At 37.2% G+C, this 20,654-nt stretch overlaps 1 protein-coding gene across 7 annotated transcripts in view; it reads right to left on the bottom strand.

Moving 5' to 3' along the window:
* The window catches only part of RABGAP1L (RAB GTPase activating protein 1 like), a 206,876-nt gene that overhangs the window by 7,789 nt on the left and 178,433 nt on the right, over positions 1–20,654 (bottom strand). For 5 of the 7 annotated variants that reach the window (XM_070940921.1, XM_070940922.1, XM_070940924.1 and 2 more), the window contains 3 exons: positions 17,898–17,990; positions 2,922–3,032; positions 264–368 (listed from right to left, as the gene is read on the bottom strand). In XM_070940921.1, coding sequence (XP_070797022.1) covers positions 264–368; positions 2,922–3,032; positions 17,898–17,990 — 309 coding nt within the window. Of the gene's footprint in view, positions 1–263; positions 369–2,921; positions 3,033–11,082; positions 11,280–17,503; positions 17,676–17,897; positions 17,991–20,654 lie in introns of those variants that run through there. The other 2 variants (XM_070940929.1, XM_070940925.1) reach the window with 2 other exon arrangements.

Genomic DNA, 20,654 nt, shown 5'->3' with positions numbered 1-20,654 from the left:
CAACACATTAGCTTAAGCATCTTAATGTTCTTGCTAGTTATGCTAATTTGTTTCCTAATATGACTTTCAAATCTGTCTAACAAGTTTAGGAACTATTTCTATTAGTGATATTCAAAGATCAAATACCTCCAGGAAAGGTTGTTCTACGTACAAGATACACTAAATGGTTAAGAGAATCAACATTTCTTTACATTAAGAGAGTGGTACTTTCTCTGTCCCCTTCTCTTTGGTATGACCTCATGAATCAGTGGAACCCATTTTACCTGCGCTGTTTCTTCTTCCTGTTTTCGCTTCTCCTCTTCAGTTTCCACTAGTTTTTGTTTGGTCAGGAGCAGTTCCTTATTCAAAACATCTGCTTTATCTTCAGCCTGGGAATTTCAGAATGACATGGACTGAGCAATGAGATTCCCTGAATAAGCATGGGCAGTTCAGGCATGGGTCCATAAATAATATATGGACATAGGTACAACTGGGGTCTATCTCCCCCCCAAATTCTGGAACTCGGGGGTTGTAAACGATTCTCTGTGATACATATATCTATATTGAAAGATCCAAAGCCAACATTTCCAATCCAATTATTTTTATTATTCTGCCAGTAGTTAACATATGGAGCAAATTATTTATGCTTGTAACATCCAAATATAACACTTAACTCTGCTTTTTACAGTTCATTTTATTAAGCTTTAAAGTTATCAATTCTGTAAAACTTTTCAATTTTAATATTATGTGTAATAATATTAGCTAGTAGTATTACTGAATAGTAAATGATTATACACTTTAACAAAGAAACCATTATATTAAAAAATCCATGTAGTGGAGGGGAAAAACAAAAAAAAAATAAAAATCCTATATTAAATCCCCTAGATAAGAAAGAAAAAAGGGCCCCAGAAAATAAAGAGAAAAGAAAATACAACCTTCAGCAATATTATATTTAATTGTAGTTTAAACAAGAACCATTTTAAATAAGAAATCAAACTACTGAGGACTACATTATATGATGCTCTTTAATGTAATCATTACAATTCCACTTTTAAATAACAAGTTACATCTAAACCAGCAGTCACCAACTGGTGGTCCACGAGAAAATTTTGGTGGTCTGCAGAAAAATTATTTGCATTTTTTATATTGCACTAAATCAGGGGTCCTCAAACTATGGCCCCTGGGCCGGATACATGCAATGAACATTTGTGTTGCTGCAGAGAGTCTCCCCCTTCGGGATCTTTTTGTGTGTGTCAGAGAGGGCAGAAATTTTCACTCGGGGTCTGCTTCAGCCTCATGATACAGGGCTTTGGACGAAGACTGGAGGAAAGCGCTGCTGGTGGCGAAAAGACGGAGGGCCTCATTCCAGTGGGACTGCATCATGACCTGGAACTGGATGACCATCTCAGCCCACTGAGCCTGCAGGCGCCAGTATCTGGCCTTGCACTTCCACAGGTCTTTCCTCTGCTTGGAAAGCCTATGCTCGTAGTCCTCAGTTAGGTGCTTCTGCTGACCCTCCTTCTCGGCCAGATCCAATTTGAACTGAGCCAGCTGTTTTGCCAACTCTTTCTTGTGGTGGCTGCTTAGCTCCAACAACTGCTTCCTGTTGGGGGCCTAAGGAGCCTGGGTGGGGAAGGGAGGAGTGGCTGGGAGGGGAGGGGCAAGTACAGGCAGCCAGGCGCCCCTCGACATGAGTGACATCGAGTTGGCCATGCCCACCCAGTCACATGCCCACTTAGCCGGTCATTAGGCAGATCATATTAGTAGTCCGCAGGATTTAAAATTATGAATTTAGTGGTCCCTGAGGTCCAAAAGATTATTGACCCCTGATCTAGACCATTTCAAATCATATTTTACAGTCTTCCTCTCCATTGTTCAAAGCTATTTCAGAGGCAGGGATCTGACAATATCTGTTTAGCCAATGTTTTACTCTGGAACATAACCATTCTTCCCTAATCATATTTTCCCCATGTTGATAAATCCAAAATTCCCCTTTGATAGAGATTCCAGAGTTTTTGGACTATGATTAAAGACAGCATTAACATATTTAACTTTTAACAGCCTTCCAAAAGCCTTGTTCAGCATAGTGATTTTTTCTAACAATAAGAAATTAAAAGATGACCTATACAAAACTTTCAAATGCATTTTATGTCCAGCATAGAAACAATGAGAACCAAACTTTTTAAACCATTCTTTGAATACAATTCTGAACATTTTTTGCTAAAGTAATTTAAGCTTTTAGGTTATAAGAAATAATTAATGTTATTAAAGCCAGAAACCATTAATTGGGAAATATAAAATATCCAAATACTCTATTCCAAATGTCTTTCATATTAGCCAAACTTACTTTTCTAATTTTTATTTTTATTTTTATTTTCAGTAAAGGCCTTCTACAATATATTGTGTCTCTAGAATGTCACAGACCCCATGAAGACATTATGACTAAACAATGTACATAACAAGTTTTTGTACTGTGTTGCTATTCTGTATTTTTAGATAAACTGTATTCTTTTTGTAAAATCTAAAAAGTTGTAAGAGTTTTGTTTCTTGATAGTAAAATAAAAGTAATGATCCCATTTTAAAAAATACATTTTCTCAGTCATCTTTAAATAATAGTGCTCCAAAGTCCTAACTTCTCATGAGGAAATATCAATTTGAGTTTTCTGATCAATAAGACCAGATAACTAATTGCCTTTCATACTAAAAAAAGAACTGAAATTCTACAGTAATTTGAACCAACAGTTCTCCAGGATTGCAACAGTAGTAACTGTCTTGTTGAACCCACTAAGTATTATGTTTATACATCTATCTCAATTTCCACACATAACCAATGCCAAACATTAAGGGATTATTAGGTTTTCTATTTTGGTTTATTTGTTTCTTTGTTTTACCATTGGACTCTGATTTCCACAGAAATTTAGTTATAGAGGAAGACTTCATACCTGGTCCAAGTCATTTCGTAGAGCAATTTTGCTTGTTACAAGTTCATGAGCAAGATCATCATTCTCTTGCTCAAGTCGCATGCTGGCTTCCTGAAGCCTGCGATTCTCCCTCTGCAGAAAAAGAACCAACAAGCAGAAAGTTAACAGAACAGAGAGAAAAGAGAAGGTGTATCCATTTATACTTTAGAAAAGAAGTTTAGAAGTGTTGCTAATTTACTGCATCCATTAAAAGCTAGGCAATTAATGATATAATGATACGTTGTTCATTAGTCAACCAGATTAGTCAACCAGATTAAGCTCAGGTACTCAATGTCGTCTTGATATTGTATTCTATATGTAATGTCATCTTTCATCATTATTCCCATAGATCATGTAAAATACTTATTTTATCTTGAATACAAAAAGCATTCTATCCCTGACATATTATGCCTTGCCTTAAGAAATACCCACAAATAAGGAATATTGTTGACAGTTTACTATGTTCCCCCATGCCTTATTCATTGCTGTTACTCACTTTTTAGATCTTTTTAGACCTTTTTTACATTTTTAATATATTTCTTAGTTTGTATATGTAATTTTATTTTATTGTATTATTTTTTATTTTTGTACCCTACCTTCCTTATGCTGGTTTTAATAGTAATAAAGATTTGATTTGATAATGAAGTTGAATTATTAATACCCAAAGCATGCTAAAATAATGTGTTTTTGTGTCTCTTCAGCAGGACTTATGACATAGGATTTTGAAGCTGCTAGCTTAATTCAATCTTCTCTTCAAAATGTTACTTTCATTACTTCTACCATCTTGATTTTTTTAGATTCATTGAAGCAGGAATCGGACTATATACATGCAATCTCTTAAACAGGAGCAAATGTAAAAACAAAACAGGCTTGCTTGAGATATAGACAACAAGAGTTGTATGTTTATCTATTCAAAGTAAAAAGCAAAGTTATTATTAAGGATGAAGAATTTCCACAAAAGGGATATATTCAGAGTATTCAGTTTTAACTTTGGAACTGATCATGACAAAACATAGATATGTGCATGGTTATGCATAAAATAGGAAACATATTTTGTTTCAAGATCAGAACAAAACAGCCCTAGTCAAGTGTTCTGTGTTCTGAGGATGGAACAGACTTTGAATGTACCACATTTTCTCCATCTAGAAGAATAAATTCAAGAAAAGGATGCCCTTCATGCCCATAGTAATATACTTATTGAAAGCCTCTTGCACAATGTGGTGTGAAATCTTTCCCCTAAGTTTTCCGTTCCATTGAATAGAAAGAACATGAAAGTATTTTGGCCTAGCTTTTTGCCAATGGCCACACATGGTCGTATTGGGACTATTCCAGTCCAGAAGGCTGCTGCAATTAATGCCTGACTATATCATGAGGTGGGTTCCTGGAGAGAAGAGTGCACTATAAAGCACAAAGGTATCCCCTCCCTCCTTTTTCCATAGCAAAAAATCCACATACAAAAATTGAACACACACACACACACACACACACACACACACACACTACAGCACTATTATGGCCATTTCCAGGTTCTGAAAAAAATTGTCAGCAAAAATTGCATGTAAATAATATTAAGAATGCTACAATAAAAAAAATACTACTTTTCAAAATAGGAAACAATAGTGTAGAGAGTATATGTAACAAAGCCCAGTAAAACAACCCAACAGAAAAGCCTTCATTTTTAATGTCTTTTGAAAGTTCAACATGAATACATACAAGAGATTTTAGAGTGCATGCATTAATACACACATCATATTTGAATTAGCAAAAATGCAACCAACAATGCATTTTTAAAATGCATCCTGAAGCTACGTATCAACAAAATAAAAGTCAAAGCTTAACCAAATAAATAGTGAAGACATTGTGAAGAGACTTTAAGTTGGTTTGCTAAGCTTTGGTGTGCATGTATAGTGTATGTGCACTCTGTGCATTTCCTCATGTCTTGTTGTCCACCAGCAGCCTGCGGAGCTGGCAGCAGAATTGGACAGTGAGGAGTCTAGGGAGGAACATGGGCCAATCCTGGAGTCTGGGGAAGGCTTGGATGAGGGCTCTGCATCAGAGGCAGAGAAAGGGCCATCTAGGAGGTACGTGCTGCCTCCGGAGCCTCCAAAGTCAGACTTCAGCAAGGAAGAGGAACAGGGGGAGTCTGTTTCCAGTGTGCGCATGCGCAGAGCTGCCAGATGGCAAGAACAGTTAAAACAAAAGGGACAACTTGGGAGTAGGGCTTGGAGATGATTGGCCCCCTCCCATAAGATTTAAAAGAGGAGCAAAGGCATTTGGGCCTTTGCAGGAAGCAACATTGTTAATTCTGTGCAGTTTAAAGTCTGAAGCTCAGTTTGATTCTGGACTCCATGTGACTTTGCCAATTAGGTCTTTGGTAGCATGCCAAGGGAGATAAAGGTGGGTGATTATCAGCCTTATCCCAAAGGACTCTTTACAACTATTTGGGACTCATCTGTGACTGAACAGAATTCACAGCTGTTAAAATAAACAGGTTTTTGGGACTACTCGTGTGTTTTACTGACTCAGGAAGCCTAGGTCAGAACACCATGCATAGAATATAAGACATATTCAAAAAAAAGTTACAAACCCATTCCAATATGGTACAATGTTAGTAGTTTTTCTATGTATAATTGATAACAACTGTTACAACATTAGCAACACTTATGTGTGAAACACCATGGTTCATGCACATAATACAAAACTGTATTTACCTGCCTTATTTTATCTCCACTCAACTGCTTCTTTATGCGGGGGCATTGGCATTCTGTTGATGGCATTCATGAACTCTAATTTCCCTACAGCGAACAATGTTTAAAAAACAATTTACTTACCCAATTGACAGACAATGACATAGTTGCAAGTGATCCTCTTCTTTTCTCTGGCCTGGAATCTGTTCTGCTGTGATCCAGAGAATTGCCTCCATGTGCATGTGCTTTGAATGGTATGGGGCCTCTTCAGAGTCACTGCACCTTGACTGACTGGGACCTAGCAACATCCTTATGGGCTGTGTATGAAGGAGGGGGTGAGAGTGGGTGGGAGAACTTTGAGAGAAAGCTGGCATAATACCATTTTAACTTAGGTGGGGCAATACATAGATAGGCCCCAGTACAAATTACTCAGGTGATCCTCTTTGTAATGTATATACCTCAGGGGAAAGAAGCTAAGGCTCGCCCTAATATGAAATTAATGCTTTAATGCATGGGGTGTGTGCTGACTCCCTGTATAAATGGAGAAAGACACCTTCAGCACAATGTGATTGCGGGGCCCCTCGACAGACTATCCAGCATATAGTGAGGGAATGCCCTAACAGAAGGTATCCAGGAGATTCTAGGGACTTCCTCTGCATAACAAAGGCAGCTACTGACTGGATCTCCAAACTCGACATTAAACTTTGAAATGTTATTTCTGTTTTCCTTTTAGGTTTTATTACTGCTTTTTTATTGTTTTTATTGTTTTTAACCTGTAAAAATGAAGTGTTTTAATACTGTGTGTGACCAACCATACGCTAAATAAATAAATGCTTTAGAGAGGCAGATCAGCTGCTATTAAAGGGATAGCACTCCCCAGTGGAGAGCTGGCTGCCTGTGATTTGAAGGATGAAGTAAGGGGTTATCTTTCAATTTCTCGCCAATGGCTTCATGAAAAGAAGGGGTTTGTACTTCCCAGTCAATATTCCATGTGGGAACAATGGGATATCACAGCATTACTTGCCTTGGGTCTGTCACTCAGGGTGCAGGAACTTGCTATTGATCAACTTTTATCAGGTAGGGCAGTCCAAAACAGGTGTTTTTCTTATCTTCTTCAAGCTCACATAGTGACTTCTGTTATTTTGGCAATGCAGCAAAGATGTTATCCCAAGATGAGGCTGGTATGCTTGGGCATGCCAAGAAAATTCCCAGGCTGTCTGCTGCTACTACTATTGAACCTTTCTTCTCTTGGATACAGCCTTTTCTCCCTTACTCCTTCTGAGCCTCATCTGCAACAAGGAGCTTTGTCCACCAGGGGAGAGATCCGTTCCTGATCAACTTTCCTTCACCTTTGGGTCACTTCCTGGAATTACTCAAAGATTTTTTAAAAAAACGAACTGAAAGCAAAAACTGACTCATGCAGTATAGCATAAGTATAGAGACAGCTTCAATTATTTCTCTACTCCTGGGGATCAGAGAGACATGCATTCAAGTGCTGAAAGGTTCACCAGCCACATTCGCAATATACATAATTTCCAATCTGATGTCTCTGGACCATCTTGTTGTTTGCTCACAAATGACTGCTTCGCTTACTGCAAGTTTCCTATTGCTGCTACTAGTAGCTGGATAGTTTTCTATCAGATATGGTGTAGTAAATCCTTGCAGTGTGTAGATGTAGGATTCAATCACCTCTTAGGCACCTTCCAACTCTATGATTCTATGACAGTAGAAGATGCCCAAGAAGGTGCTTAAGTATTCATGATGTTGAGTAAACATTGTGTCCTCACCTATTGCAACAGTTCAGAAGAATAACATGGGTCTTAAAACTGCAAGGTTAAAGTGCAGCCATACTACCTGTCCAGATGGCTCCTCCCCTACTTTGCTGATGATAATCTACTGATTCCTCTGCATCACCTCTATTACTATTTGTGATCTTCATTCACAGGATAGGGTAACTCCTCATTCCCCTGTCCCTCAAACTCAGCTTCTGGGCTTCTAAGGGAGGGTAGAGGTACTCACTATGACTAGTGGTACCCACTGTTATGACAATTGATGCCACTATTTCTGCTGCAAGGAGTATTACCAACTGGCCTTTTATCTGATTATAATTTCCAAGTCATCGATTTTTTTAAAGTTAGGATGTCATGGAAGGGGGAGGGTTATATAGCCGCCATCTAACTATAAGAATTATTCCACACCCACCTGAACAAATAGGGGTAGAGTAAAAGAGATATGTCTTAAGGAGAAGATAAATTTAAAAACAGAGAAGGATGATATCTCTCTTCTATCCAACACTCAATATTGCTTTAAAGTTCACTAATAGGATAAAATGCCCAAACTTGCTTCAACAGTGAGATGGAGGGAGGGAGGGAGAGGGGGAGAGGGAGAATGGGATGTGGGATTGAGGCAAGCAGGCAGGCAGGAAGACAGATACTCACTTGGTGAGCCAATCAATAGTAGCAATATTGGTACTGTTTGTGGTGGGCCAGTCAGTGGAAGGGCAGTTAATCTCATCCTCCTTCCCCATTGGCAGAGCAGAGTCCCTCATGGCTCTTTAGCCCTCAGGCTTCTTTATAAGGAATTCTACTCTGCCTTAGCATTTCATCCCCAGAACACCCATTCAGCCTAAGCCAACCAATACAGATACACAACTGGCTAGACATGGACAAATATGTTAAAACAATAATCATAAAACCCAACATTGAATTCCAGAGCAAGGCACAACACTGAGCCTGTCAACATCAGTTGCCTGCAATTACTGCAAGTTCAAATCCCACCAGGCTCAAGGTTGACTCAGCCTTCCATCCTTTCGAGGTAGGTAAAATGAGGACCCGGATTGTGGGGGCAATAAGCTGACTTTGTATAAAAAAGAATACCGCTTAGGGGGGCCTGAAAACCCTACTAAGCAGGTATATACAAAAAAGTATGAAGGCTATTGCTTAACACATTGTAAGCCGCCCTGTGTCTCCGGAGAAGGGCGGCATATAAATCAAACCAATAAATAAATAAATAAATAAATAAATAAATAAATAAATAAATAAATAAATAAATAAATAAATAAATAAATAAATAAATAAATAAATAAATAAATTGCTCAAAATGGGCAAGTATTGTTCTGAGTACAGTATGTTTTGTGCAAAGCTCAAAACAAAACTTTTGCAATCTATGTGTCTGAATTCAAATTTGGAATGCTTGAAAAGGCTGCATCAAGCACAGAAAGTTTTGCACATCCTAATGCTTGGTAGAATACAGAATTGCTATTGGATTAAATAAAAAAGATTTATATATACATTCTTATTTAACATGATTTTCACCTAGAAAAATAATATTCTGATGTTTAGCAATATATCACCGCTCAATTACAATATAAATATAATAGAAGTGTATGAAACTATGAAAGTATTACCTAAGTAATAAGGGATTTTCCGTATTTAATTAAAGTAACGTTAATGTATTTTGTTTTTATTTATTTTTCAAATACACATTGAAAAGAATGTGGTACATACAATTTTAAAAAACAAAATATGGCAGATGGTGAACAAATCTCAATCGATAAATCTAAAATATCATATGGCTAATGTATTCTAACACAATTAAAAACTTAAAATACTGTAACATTTTATACACAGTTTCTAGTCAGAACATAACTCTATTGAACTTTAAAAATACTTTGTCAATACAATTAAAATCAATAAGAGGAAAAAATAAAAACTATAAAGAATACATTTGTAAAATATGATAAATATGAAAATTATGTCAAATTAAAATATTCCATTTCTAGAAATGGTTTCCAAATAAGATTGAGTTCTGCATCAGATTTACTTCTTTAATATGAAATAATTCTAGATATTAAAGCAAAGTCCTATTATTTGGTTAAGTATTTTTTGATGTTAGAGAATAAAATATTTCTCGGAAAACTCAGAAATCGAAGACAAGAGCAGTCAGTGTTTAAGGTGGGCACAGATAATCCTAGGATTCATTACAACTACTTCTGTTACAAATTACAAGAAAAGGGCGGTAAAGCCATTCTGAGAAGGTTCAAAAGTGTGTTAAGTCTTTAAAACAATATTGAAACTAAATCTCTTCACATACAGGTAGTCCTCAACTTATGACCACAATTAAACCCAAAATTTCCATTGCTAAGCAAGATAGTCATTGAATTTTGCCCAATTTCATGATCTTTCTTGCTACAGTTGTTAAGGGAACTGCCGTAGTTGTTATATTAGTAACGTGATTGTTAAATGAATCAGACTTCCCCATCGACTTTGCTTGTCAGAAGGTCACAAAATGACCCTGGGCCACTGCAACCATCATAAATACATGCCATTTGCCAAGCGTCCAAATTTTGATCCCATTACTACTGGATGCTGAAATAGTCATTAGGTTTAGTGAAGAACAGTCACAAGTAACTCTTTTCAGTGCCATTGTAACTTCAAAAAGTCACTAAATAAATGGTTGTAAGCCGAGAACTACCCGTATGCACAAATTCTGTATTTCAATCACAAGATATGAAGTTTTCAGTTCCTTAAAAAAAAAAACCAAAATAATGGAGAAGCTGGCAATTCTCTTGCCTTGTGTTTTTATAAATTTGCAAATCTTTTATTACTTCTCTATTTCTGGAGACTATCTGACAGAAATGTGAATAATTCACTAAAGCATGCAAGCTCTGAAGGCATCCAGCCGGAACAAGAGTTGAGTTTATATTCTCTATTAAGTGCTTGCCAAAAAGCTTCAGTGTATGCAAAGCAGATAGCACAATGTAAGCATGAGATTTCTGGCTCTGCATTTACAGACAAGTGGGCAAGCAAGCTGTGTGGTAGGAACTGCAGTGTCCTCCTTCTTGTAATAAGAGTGTGCCAAATTTCAAAGGAAATATGTCTGATATATTTAGCGAATGATTTTTTAAAAGCCTGTGTGTCCAATTTTTTCGTAGCTTATTAAAGTCTTTTCTTCTGGAGATGAAAAAGAAAGGTTTTGTTATACCAGACTTAATCCATCTTCTCAACAAGAAAGAAGTCTTGCAATAATAGATTTAATTTTTTTTAAAAAAACAGTAATTAAAAATCACTTTAGTCCTGAAAAGCAGCAACATTCTCAGAGGGAAAGTCAGTTAAAGCATCTCAAGGAATAAGCAGACTGATTTTGTTGCCTCCAGGGAAAGTATAATTTAAAAAGAACCTAATTATTAACACTACTACACAGAAGATAAAGTTTGTGCACTGCATATGCCAGCCAAACTTAAGATAAATATGTAAACAGAAGCACTTTTTCCACTACTATATTATCTGTAGTCTAAAAATAAAGATTGTAACATCCAAATACAGTCTCAGGGCTCTGCATCATCAACTGAAAAGGTGAGGGGGAGAATTCTCAACTATCAGTTAACAAGGAGGATACTGCATTTCCAAAGACACCCCCCCCCCCAAATCAACACCGTACAGTCAAATAAAACTTACCTCCAGCACTGTCACAAAGCAACTACCGTTTTCAATCATGGATAAAAAGTTGAGAAACAAAAAGAGAAGCAATCCAATGAAATTTAAAGGCAAATCAACAATAATTAGGAAGGGAACAAAACCCCACGTTGAGAATTCTGCATGGAGGTCCAGGGCTTCGTTTTTGAAAGATAGCTTATTTCCTACTATGGCCTATTAAAGCAAATGTTTGATTGAAAGGAGGAAGCTCAGACTTGAAAGGCAAGTCCTAACTCACAAAGCTGTCAGCACTACCCAAAATGAAGAATAAACAACTACAGCAATTGGTCCATTTAAAGCGAGTAGATTTCACTATTGCTTGTAAACTGGGTGTGTCATCTTTCACCTATATACATACATGTCTTTTTCAGTTTTAAAAAATCTGATTTGAAATGTAGAAGAGAGCTTTTGATATTGGTTAGTTTGGAGTTTTAAAGTTTCATATCCAAATGAAAAAAAAAATAAACGCATAATAAATTATTGCAAACTACTTTAGCCTTTATGGGCTAAAATACTTCATATTTTCCACTGGGTTTTCTGCTGCTATAGGTAATTTAAAAATACAGACTGAATTATTCATATAAGTCACAGTTATAATAATGGCTGATATATATTCTTACATATTAGTTATATTAATATGTAAGAATATATATCAGCCATTATTTTTTCTATTTTTCTGCTGAAATACATGGACTAAAAATCTTGCCAGATAGAAGAAAATTCTGCATTCCTAATTCCAAACCCATTAACCAAATGAATGTTTCAATTGGGAGACTTATTACTGTAACTGAGCTTCATCAAAGAAATTTACCATGAAAAGACTATATATAACCCTTTCTCTTATTAATATGATGTACCAACAGCAATTTATGGCTGGGACATGAACATGCCTAATCCTCCTGTCTTCTGCTTTCCACACAACAACCCTGTAAAGTGGATTGAGCTGAGAGAGCGACTGACCAAAGTCATCCAGCTGGCTTTCATGCTGAGGGTGGGACTAGAGCTCATGGTCTCCAGGTTTCTAGGCCTGTACCACTACACCAAACTGCCTCTCTCTGATTTTTCTTAATGGATCAAATCAGTGTGCCTCCTGTATTTTCTGCCTTTATGCATAGATTTTCATATTTTAGTTATATCAGGGGTGGGTTCTACTTACCTTTACTACCGGTTCGCAACGGGACCGCACGCACGCTTCTGCGCATGCACAGAAACTTCCTGATGATGTCCGGGACAGTGGGCGGAGCCTCCTGCCAGTTTTACTACGGTTCTTGCGAACTGGTCCGAACCGGGGCAACCCATCACTGGGTTATATGTAATATTCAAAGTCCATGAGATCTTAAGTTTTAAAACTCTTAAGACTCAGACTTTGAAGGCAGTATCAAAGATCTTGCTGTCTGTCTAAACAAAAGGTTTAGAAATCTAGCAGTGTTGCAAAATATCTTTACTACTCACTGTTGAAATAATTGCTTAACAAACTGCAGTCCTGCTGAACAATGACGTTTCTATTAATATGAAGAAACAACCAGGTTTGGAAAATGTTTTTTGGGGGGGAAATCTTTGAAATGTGATTTAGTTATTCAGGGCATATGCTTTGTACTCAAAATCATATTATTTAGTAAGTTATTTAAATAACATCTAACTAGCCGAGTTAGCAAAATATAGATTAACATAAACAAAGGTATTTCAAGGCAACCTCTCCTGTATCATATATTTGCACTCTTCAAACTAAACAATAAAAAGGTGGTAGGAAAACACATTCATTACTGAAAGCTGAACTTTAAAAAAATATGCACGTATGTATATACATTACTGAATAAATATGAAATCTCATTTGAGTTAAATTCAAAACACAATAACTGCATTGACATATCCAGTATTCACTCCATACAGGCTGTCAAAACAGGGTCATAATGGGCACTTAAGTACAACAATTATTTTCAGTGTGTCTGATAAAGAGGACCACAGTCCAAAAAATGTATGCCACATTCATTAGATTACTATACTAACAAATTAACAGTTACTCCTATGGCAGCTATCATTATGACGCAGAACGAAAATCAGAGCTAAGTAAAGTGAACAGCAAAGAAACATTACATTTAAACTCAATGAAATATCTATACATCCATCCACACCAAACACTGGCTCTCTTATGAATGGGATACCCACAATTCAGGCATTATTATAAAAGTTGAACACTAATAATCCAGGGGATTATTTTTTTCAATGGTAATGGATTAGAGACATTTCAGAGGAAGACACAACTGACACAGGAACATGGCACTGAACAAATGATGCATCCAGTTCAGTAAATCTAAAATGATCAGTTGTCCACAATTTCTGACAAGAGCTTTTCCCCAACTGTGACAGACCCTCCAAACTTCCACATTATTACTTAGACTCAATAACATATATTTAAATATTCTTATTTTCTCTTAATGCCTCATGATGTAGAAAATTAAAGAAAACAAGCTTGATTTCCTGAGTATTTTGTTCCAATATTCTTTGGCACAGTGCAAGAATTCAACAAGGCAGCGTGGAACTAGAAACTCTTTCATTCAGTGATGCATAAAGAGAGAAGGGTAATGCTCAGCTGTAAAAAGGCTGTATGTGTTTATTGTGAATATATTATCAGTCAGGAAACAGTGGGAATTTTTTTACCCTTATCAGTGAATAAGCATGCATACATGCAGCACACTGAGTCTTTCAATATTTTTGCAAAGTTAACAAAAGGATTCACAGTATTATAAATGTTTCCAAATGTATCCAACATTCTTTGAATGAAGCAGTCTTCAACACTGAGAAACATCTCTTTTGATCATCCTTTAATCCTTAAGAAACAATGAGGAGATGTTTTTCCTCCATTTCCAAATTCCTCCTGCTTGGTTATCCAAAATTTCTTTTGGGTAGCAGACAACAGGTTTCACTTGATTATACTGAATCCTAACAATATCAAGGAAATAGTTTTGAACAGAATTCTTTCTTTCTACTTCTACTAATAATTGGGACAATCTGGACTCTTTTACTTAATGGATGTCAGTGGATAAGACTGATTCTGAAAAGAGCCAATGAGTAGAGCCACTCAATTTTAATTCCATTTCAGTGTTGACAAGACTGAAGCTGTGCAAGGAAAACTCATTGTTTAGAGCTGCCACTGATGGAGCTCTCTGACTGGTCCCTGAGTAAAATCTATACACTCTCAAGCTATAAAAGATTTCTAGAGAGGAAGCTGGGATGCCTTTCACTGTGTAGCCATCATATTAGAAGAGGTATTTGCTTTACTGAAGCACAAGAAAACCAGCAGTTGGTACTACAGATACAATGAATGTTGAGAGAAATGGTAAGAATACAATTATGTTGATTTGCAGACCAGGACTTTTTGGGGAGCATGAGGTGATGTGAGTTAAGTACCAGTTGATACAGATCACAAGTAATAATATATTCATTCTGAATTGGCAAAGCTTTTAAAAGATGGAGAGATAGATAGATATTTCCTGCAGTAAAAGACACCAAACAACGGTGTCTCTTTAGATTACCAAGCCAAATTCATTTGAAATTCCAAAATTTAAAAGCCTATTTGATACTATCAAGAAATCTAGAATAGAAACCAATCTAACAGCATATAATTTTTCTTCTGATTCCTGGGAAGAAATCAACTCGGATAAATATAATGCCTGATTTATCCAATCTGACAGGATAGAGGGCCATCTTTACATTGCTTTTGATTGAATATGGATAAAAGTCCTTATCAGACTTCTGGATATAAGTATGCAAGTAACATATTCTGATACTGGGTTGCATTCCTTTGGATGAATTCAGCCTATCCCTTCATGCCAGAGGTCCAGCCAAGTGCTATCTTAAAAATCAACAATTTATCCTCTCATTGAAATAGAGGCAACAGAGCTATGTCCAGGGGTCTACCCTCCCTGCTCTTAGGCATCATCCCTGCCCAAGTTGATAGATTCTGCTGCCAAACTGGCAATAAAGTCCCCAAAGCTAAGGGTGCTGGGGGATTTCAGTCTGCTGAGTGGTGGTACTGAGTCCAGGATAGCTCAGGAGTTTGTGGACACCATGGCAACCATGAATCTCTGCTAAATCCTCAACAGCCCAACACATACTATAGCTGCACGCTGATCTGACTTTTGTTTTAAGGCAATTGTGATGTGATCTGTAGTACAGAATTTTAATATCAGTCCATCGCCATGGACAGATAATTCTCCAGTTACTGTGCTTCCTCCTTATGAGAGACAGATTCTATTCCATCAGCCCACTGCCATCAGAGGTCTCGCCATGGGAGTTTGGGATCTTCCCTAGGGATCTGGCAGATGGTTCAGTTGAGGCTTTGGTGGCCTTTGAAATAGGTAGATTTCTGGGCCTTCGATCACATAACTCCTATGTGGTCATTGCCTGTACCTGGTTCTGGGTATATTTTGATTTATTAAAGAACTCTGGGAGACAAAGGGCCAAAAGATGTGGTAGATATGCATTGGAAGATGATTTGGAGTGAATGCAATCAAACATGAATAAAAGCCCATATCAAGGATTACCATATAGAAATCAGGATTGCCTCACAGGACCATTTCCCAGGCCACTGTGAGGAATATTTTAACTATTTGGAAGATAAATTTTCACTATGATAATGATCTGTCACTATTGTTGTATGTACATTGTGTTTTTAATTGGCTGTACACCGCCCCGAGTCCTTCGGAAGAAGGGCGGTATATAAATTAAATTATAAATAAAATAAATAAAAGCCTGTTCCAACTAGTGGTGAACAGAGGTTGCTCCCTAGGTCCTGTTGATTGGAATATGAACTAATCTAGTTGTAAGGCAACATTAAACTTCCATTAAACTGAAGAATGTTTGGGGAAGTACCATCCCACTATAACACATATTTAAATAGCAAATTACCTGTACAGTTATTGTCACAAAATATCCTGTACTTAGTGAATCAAATATGTAATCTATCCAGGCTCCACTCTGTGGACTTATAAATAAAATGTGAAACTATAATCATTAGCAGTTTCTTTACCTCATACATCTATTAATTTAAACTGAAATAACAGTTTCTTCAACATTATTATCAAATCATGCCTTTTGTTATAATCTACACCAGTATCGGTCTGGAATTCTATCTCTCCATTTTGTCTTTTGTCAATATTTACATTTTACCACAGATTGTTATAAAAAAGTGAATTCCAATTTATTTGGTACATAAAGTGAAAGTAAAGTAGTTAATAGCCAGCCCCTCAAAAATCCTTTAACAAAGTTATGTCTACTCTTTTTATCATTAAGAACATACATCATTTCAAAGAATGTAGAGCTATAAAAAATAATAATTAAACCCTCAAGATTTAGAAGAGCCTCTTGCTATCAGTAATAATCCAAAATCAAACATTTTAACAGAAAATCATTTGGCTTAAGAATTGCCTGCAACATTGCCATATTTGAATGCCTTGGCTATAACAATGAATCATTCTTTTGTATATAACCATACATATTTAACCCTGAATGTTTGAAGTCACAATTTTAACATCTTCAATTCTAATTCATCCCTCCTTTTCCTTTTCATTCTATAAAGAACCTCACTCTCATAGAATTCAACAGTCACAAAGCCTCAATACATCAGTGTTCACTTTGAGGGACAAAAATCTCTAAATTATATGTGCGTGCAGATATAAACCTTAAAATTATATAATCTGACATGTAACATGAACATCATGTCCACATTATTTTAAGCCAGAATTCAAATTCTGCTTTAGATCAATGTAATATATTAAAGATTCAATTTTCCAGATTACTCAAAATTTGGTTTAACTTGTCTAAAAAGAATTGGCATAAATTTGGGTATTTTTTAAAAAAAGTTTACCAGTCTAAGCCCCATATACATATCACGAATAACAATATTTCCAAAGGTCAAGAAACATGAAAGTAATTTGACCTATTAGTTTTACAGAGTGCAATTGTTCAGTCCTAATACTTAATAAAACCCATTTCAACAACTCAGTGGTTCAAATACATTACTGCAATAATCCTTACAACATCCCTGTAAGGTAGGCTAGAAGTATCATATGTATATAACATATGCCAACTGAGTGGAAGAACAGATTAGTGATAGAAATACTATTCAAACTTCAATTTCAGGTTGCCATTTTGTTCCATGCAACTAGTTATGGGAGTTCAGACCAAAAATGTAACAAAATGAATAAAACTAGAGTTCCACTTTACTAAGGAATTCTGTTTTGTTCTTGCTTGTAACCAACATAACATTGAAATGTGGTTCAATAAAATGAATTATTTCACCACCTCTGCCTCTCAGTCTATGAAATCGAGAATGTTATAAATATTACTAAATCATCAAGAGTATTTGCACCATAGAGGAAAAAGTCATTCATTCAGTGCAGCCAGTCAATTATGGAAGCATTTGCCTTCCAAAATGCATCTAAGGTAGCGAACCACACATAATTTTGTCTAACATATAATTCTTTGCCTCCTTTGCATGTCAGTAGAAGAGAATCCCTCATTCTTTTTCAGCATGCCATGCAGTTTCCCAGAAGTATAACCTACAAACATATAAACTGAGAAAATAAAAACATTATATGTTGTTCCTAAATAAAATAAATAAAAATAAATGGCTTCAAGTAAAACATAAAATTTAACAATAAAGAATTTTAAATAAGTCTCTTGAAATGTGCCACCAAAGGCATTGTGAACTCACTGCCAGATCTCTCCTTTCAGCTTGTAAAGGCAATCTTTTTCTGTTCTAATGGAAAATATCTGAGCACATGGCAACCCATTACCTTGTATCGATCCAAAGGGTCTTCCTGCTGCAGCTGATTCTCCCTCATCATTTGATATTCTCTCTCATATTTCTTCAGCTTCTTTGTAGGCACCTGTAGGTTAATAAAAATAAATAACAAAAATATTAAGGTTAACATTCAAGGTGAAAAACTACTCTAGCAAGACATATAGGGACTAAAAGAAGTAGGAGCTATTGTACACCATCACCATCACCATCAACAGTAAAATAGTCTCTTGATCTTACAAAGAACTGCCAGTACATTTCAAATGAAAGTAGATATGTTACTTCTCCCCAACAAGGCTACAGTGTTCTAATTATGAGGCTAAAAGTAGGGATTATAACTCAATTCACAATGGAATTTTATTATTTCTATTATTAAAGGGGGGGGATCACACTTCCCAGTGCTAAGAGCAGCAGCTAAGTACCCATCTCAAAATAAGATGGACTGGGATTCTTGGGGGGGGTGTCTTTATAACTGGCACTAATTTGGGATTTGGGACAAATGTGTGCGATTATAACTAAGAAAATTATTTTGAAAAACAGGTGGCTTCCATCAATATGAATTTGAAATTTCGGTTGCACCTCCTATAAAGACCCATAATATTTGTGTGGGAGTAGTGCTTCTCCCATTATAATATAAACCACACAAACTAAAGTATAATTGTTTTAATTACAGATAGGCAGTGGGAGTATGGCAAAATGAGGCTACAAAAATGTACACATCATGACAGTACAATATGAAGATAGGAAAAATTAATGAGAAATAGGACATACTTCAGCAAATGGAAATTTTAGCCCTGCTGTACACACATAACGGGTCTAAGACAAGTGCCATCTTGCCTCAGCCAAATTGCCATATTTATTTATTTATTTTATTTATTTTATTAAATTTCTATACCGCCCTTCTCCTGAAGGACTCAGGGCGGTATACAGTCAGAAATAAAACCATGACAATAGAAAAATTAAAAACAAGTTAAAACAATTAAATCAATTGGCCGAAAATTCTAATAAAACAAGCCATTAAAATAGTAAAAATATTATTATTATTTAGGCCAGCCCTGCTTGTTGGAATAGTAATGTTTTTAGGGCACGGCGAAAGGTATGCAGGTCGGTAATCCTACGAATCTCCCGGGGGCAGCTCATTCCAGAGAGTAGGGGCCTCCACAGAGAATGCTCTTCCCCTGGGAGTCGTCAGCCGGCATTGTCTAGCTGACAGCACCCGGAGGAGCCCCTCTCTGTGGGAGCGTACCGGTCGATGGGAGGCTATCGGTGGCAGAAGATGGTCTCGTAGATACCCAGGGCCCATGCCATGGAGCGCTTTAGCCCCCCTGGCCACAGCCATCAGATGGTCTTCCAGGGACAGTTGTGAGTCCAAGAGGACACCCAAGTTGCGAGCCCTCTCTGGGGGGGTCAAGATCTCACCCCCAATAGTCAGTGATGGAGTCAACTGAATATGACGGGACGCCGGAAACCACATCCACTCGGTCTTGGAAGGGTTAAATCTGAACTTGTTCCTCCCCATCCAGATCCGTACAGCTTCCAGGCACCAGGACATCACTTCAAGGGCATCATTGGGGTGGCCTGGGGTGGAAATGTACAGCTGAGTGTCTTCTGCGTACTGATGGAAATCCACCCCGAAGCCAAGGATGATCTCGCCCAGCGGCTTCACATAAATTTTGAACAGGAGGGGCGAGAGGACCGACCTCTGTGGCACCCCACAGACTAGGCGCCTTGGGGTCGACCTCTGCCCCCCTGCCAACACAGACTGCGTACGGCCGGAGAGGAAGGAGGCAAACCACCACATAACGGTGCCCCCCACTCCTAACCCCTCCAGCCGGTGCAGCATACCATGGTCGATGGTATCAAAAGCCGCTGAGAGATCTAACAGAACCAGGACAGAGGAACAGCCCCTGCCAACATACCACAGGACAACTTGCCGCAGAGAATTTCATGTGTGATAACTCAATGCGATGTTATCCACCACTGTTTCTTTGACATTATTTCCATTGACAAAAATGGAACTAATGTCAAAGAAACAGTAACAGATAACATTTATCATGTTGAGCTATCCTGCATGGAATTTTCTGTGGCAATTTGTCTCATGGCCAGTTGGCCACAGCGAGTTATCGCATAGCGAGTTGGCTGCAGCAAGATGGCTATGGTGAGTTGGCCACAGCGAATTGTCTCATTCTGCACAACAAAGTGACATGTTACACTATGTACAGAGTAAAGTAATGGGACAATGATAGTTGCTTGTATAGAAGCATAGAAGTATTTGGTACCTGTTCCAGGTACTAAAAACATAAAGGTAAGCTGAATCTAAGAAAGTAAAAGGCAATGAAGCTGGCCAAAATAGGTCAGTCTGCATACAGAGAATAATGTGAATGTTCAGGCTGAGGCAATCATGAGGCCTCAGTGCACTAGTAGCAGCAAATATGTCCTCCAAAGTCATCTGGCTGTTAAACAAAAAGGATAATTGACTATTAATTAAATCTCCTACTGGAACACCTGCTGTTTTCTCCTCTGACTAGCTGCTTCCTTGGAGCAGGAATGCTGATTTAGAAGGTTTAACCATCCACAGTCTTACCAGTCGGCCTAAAGCAATGTACACAGGTAACTTATCCAAAGTTCTAAATATTATTAAAATGAGTTCTCTTGATGGGAGGTCTGTAAACACAGTCTTAAAACTTGTGCTGTCCACTTCAAATGACTCTGATAACTGCCAAAACAAAAATGAAAAACTCCAAAACTTGAA

The sequence above is a fragment of the Pituophis catenifer genome, unplaced genomic scaffold, assembly GCF_029215685.1.
Source record: "Pituophis catenifer annectens isolate HBS135680 unplaced genomic scaffold, rPitCat1.0.hap2 SCAF_3, whole genome shotgun sequence".
Taxonomy (NCBI): domain Eukaryota; kingdom Metazoa; phylum Chordata; class Lepidosauria; order Squamata; family Colubridae; genus Pituophis; species Pituophis catenifer.
This window is presented reverse-complemented; position numbering and strand designations above follow the sequence as displayed.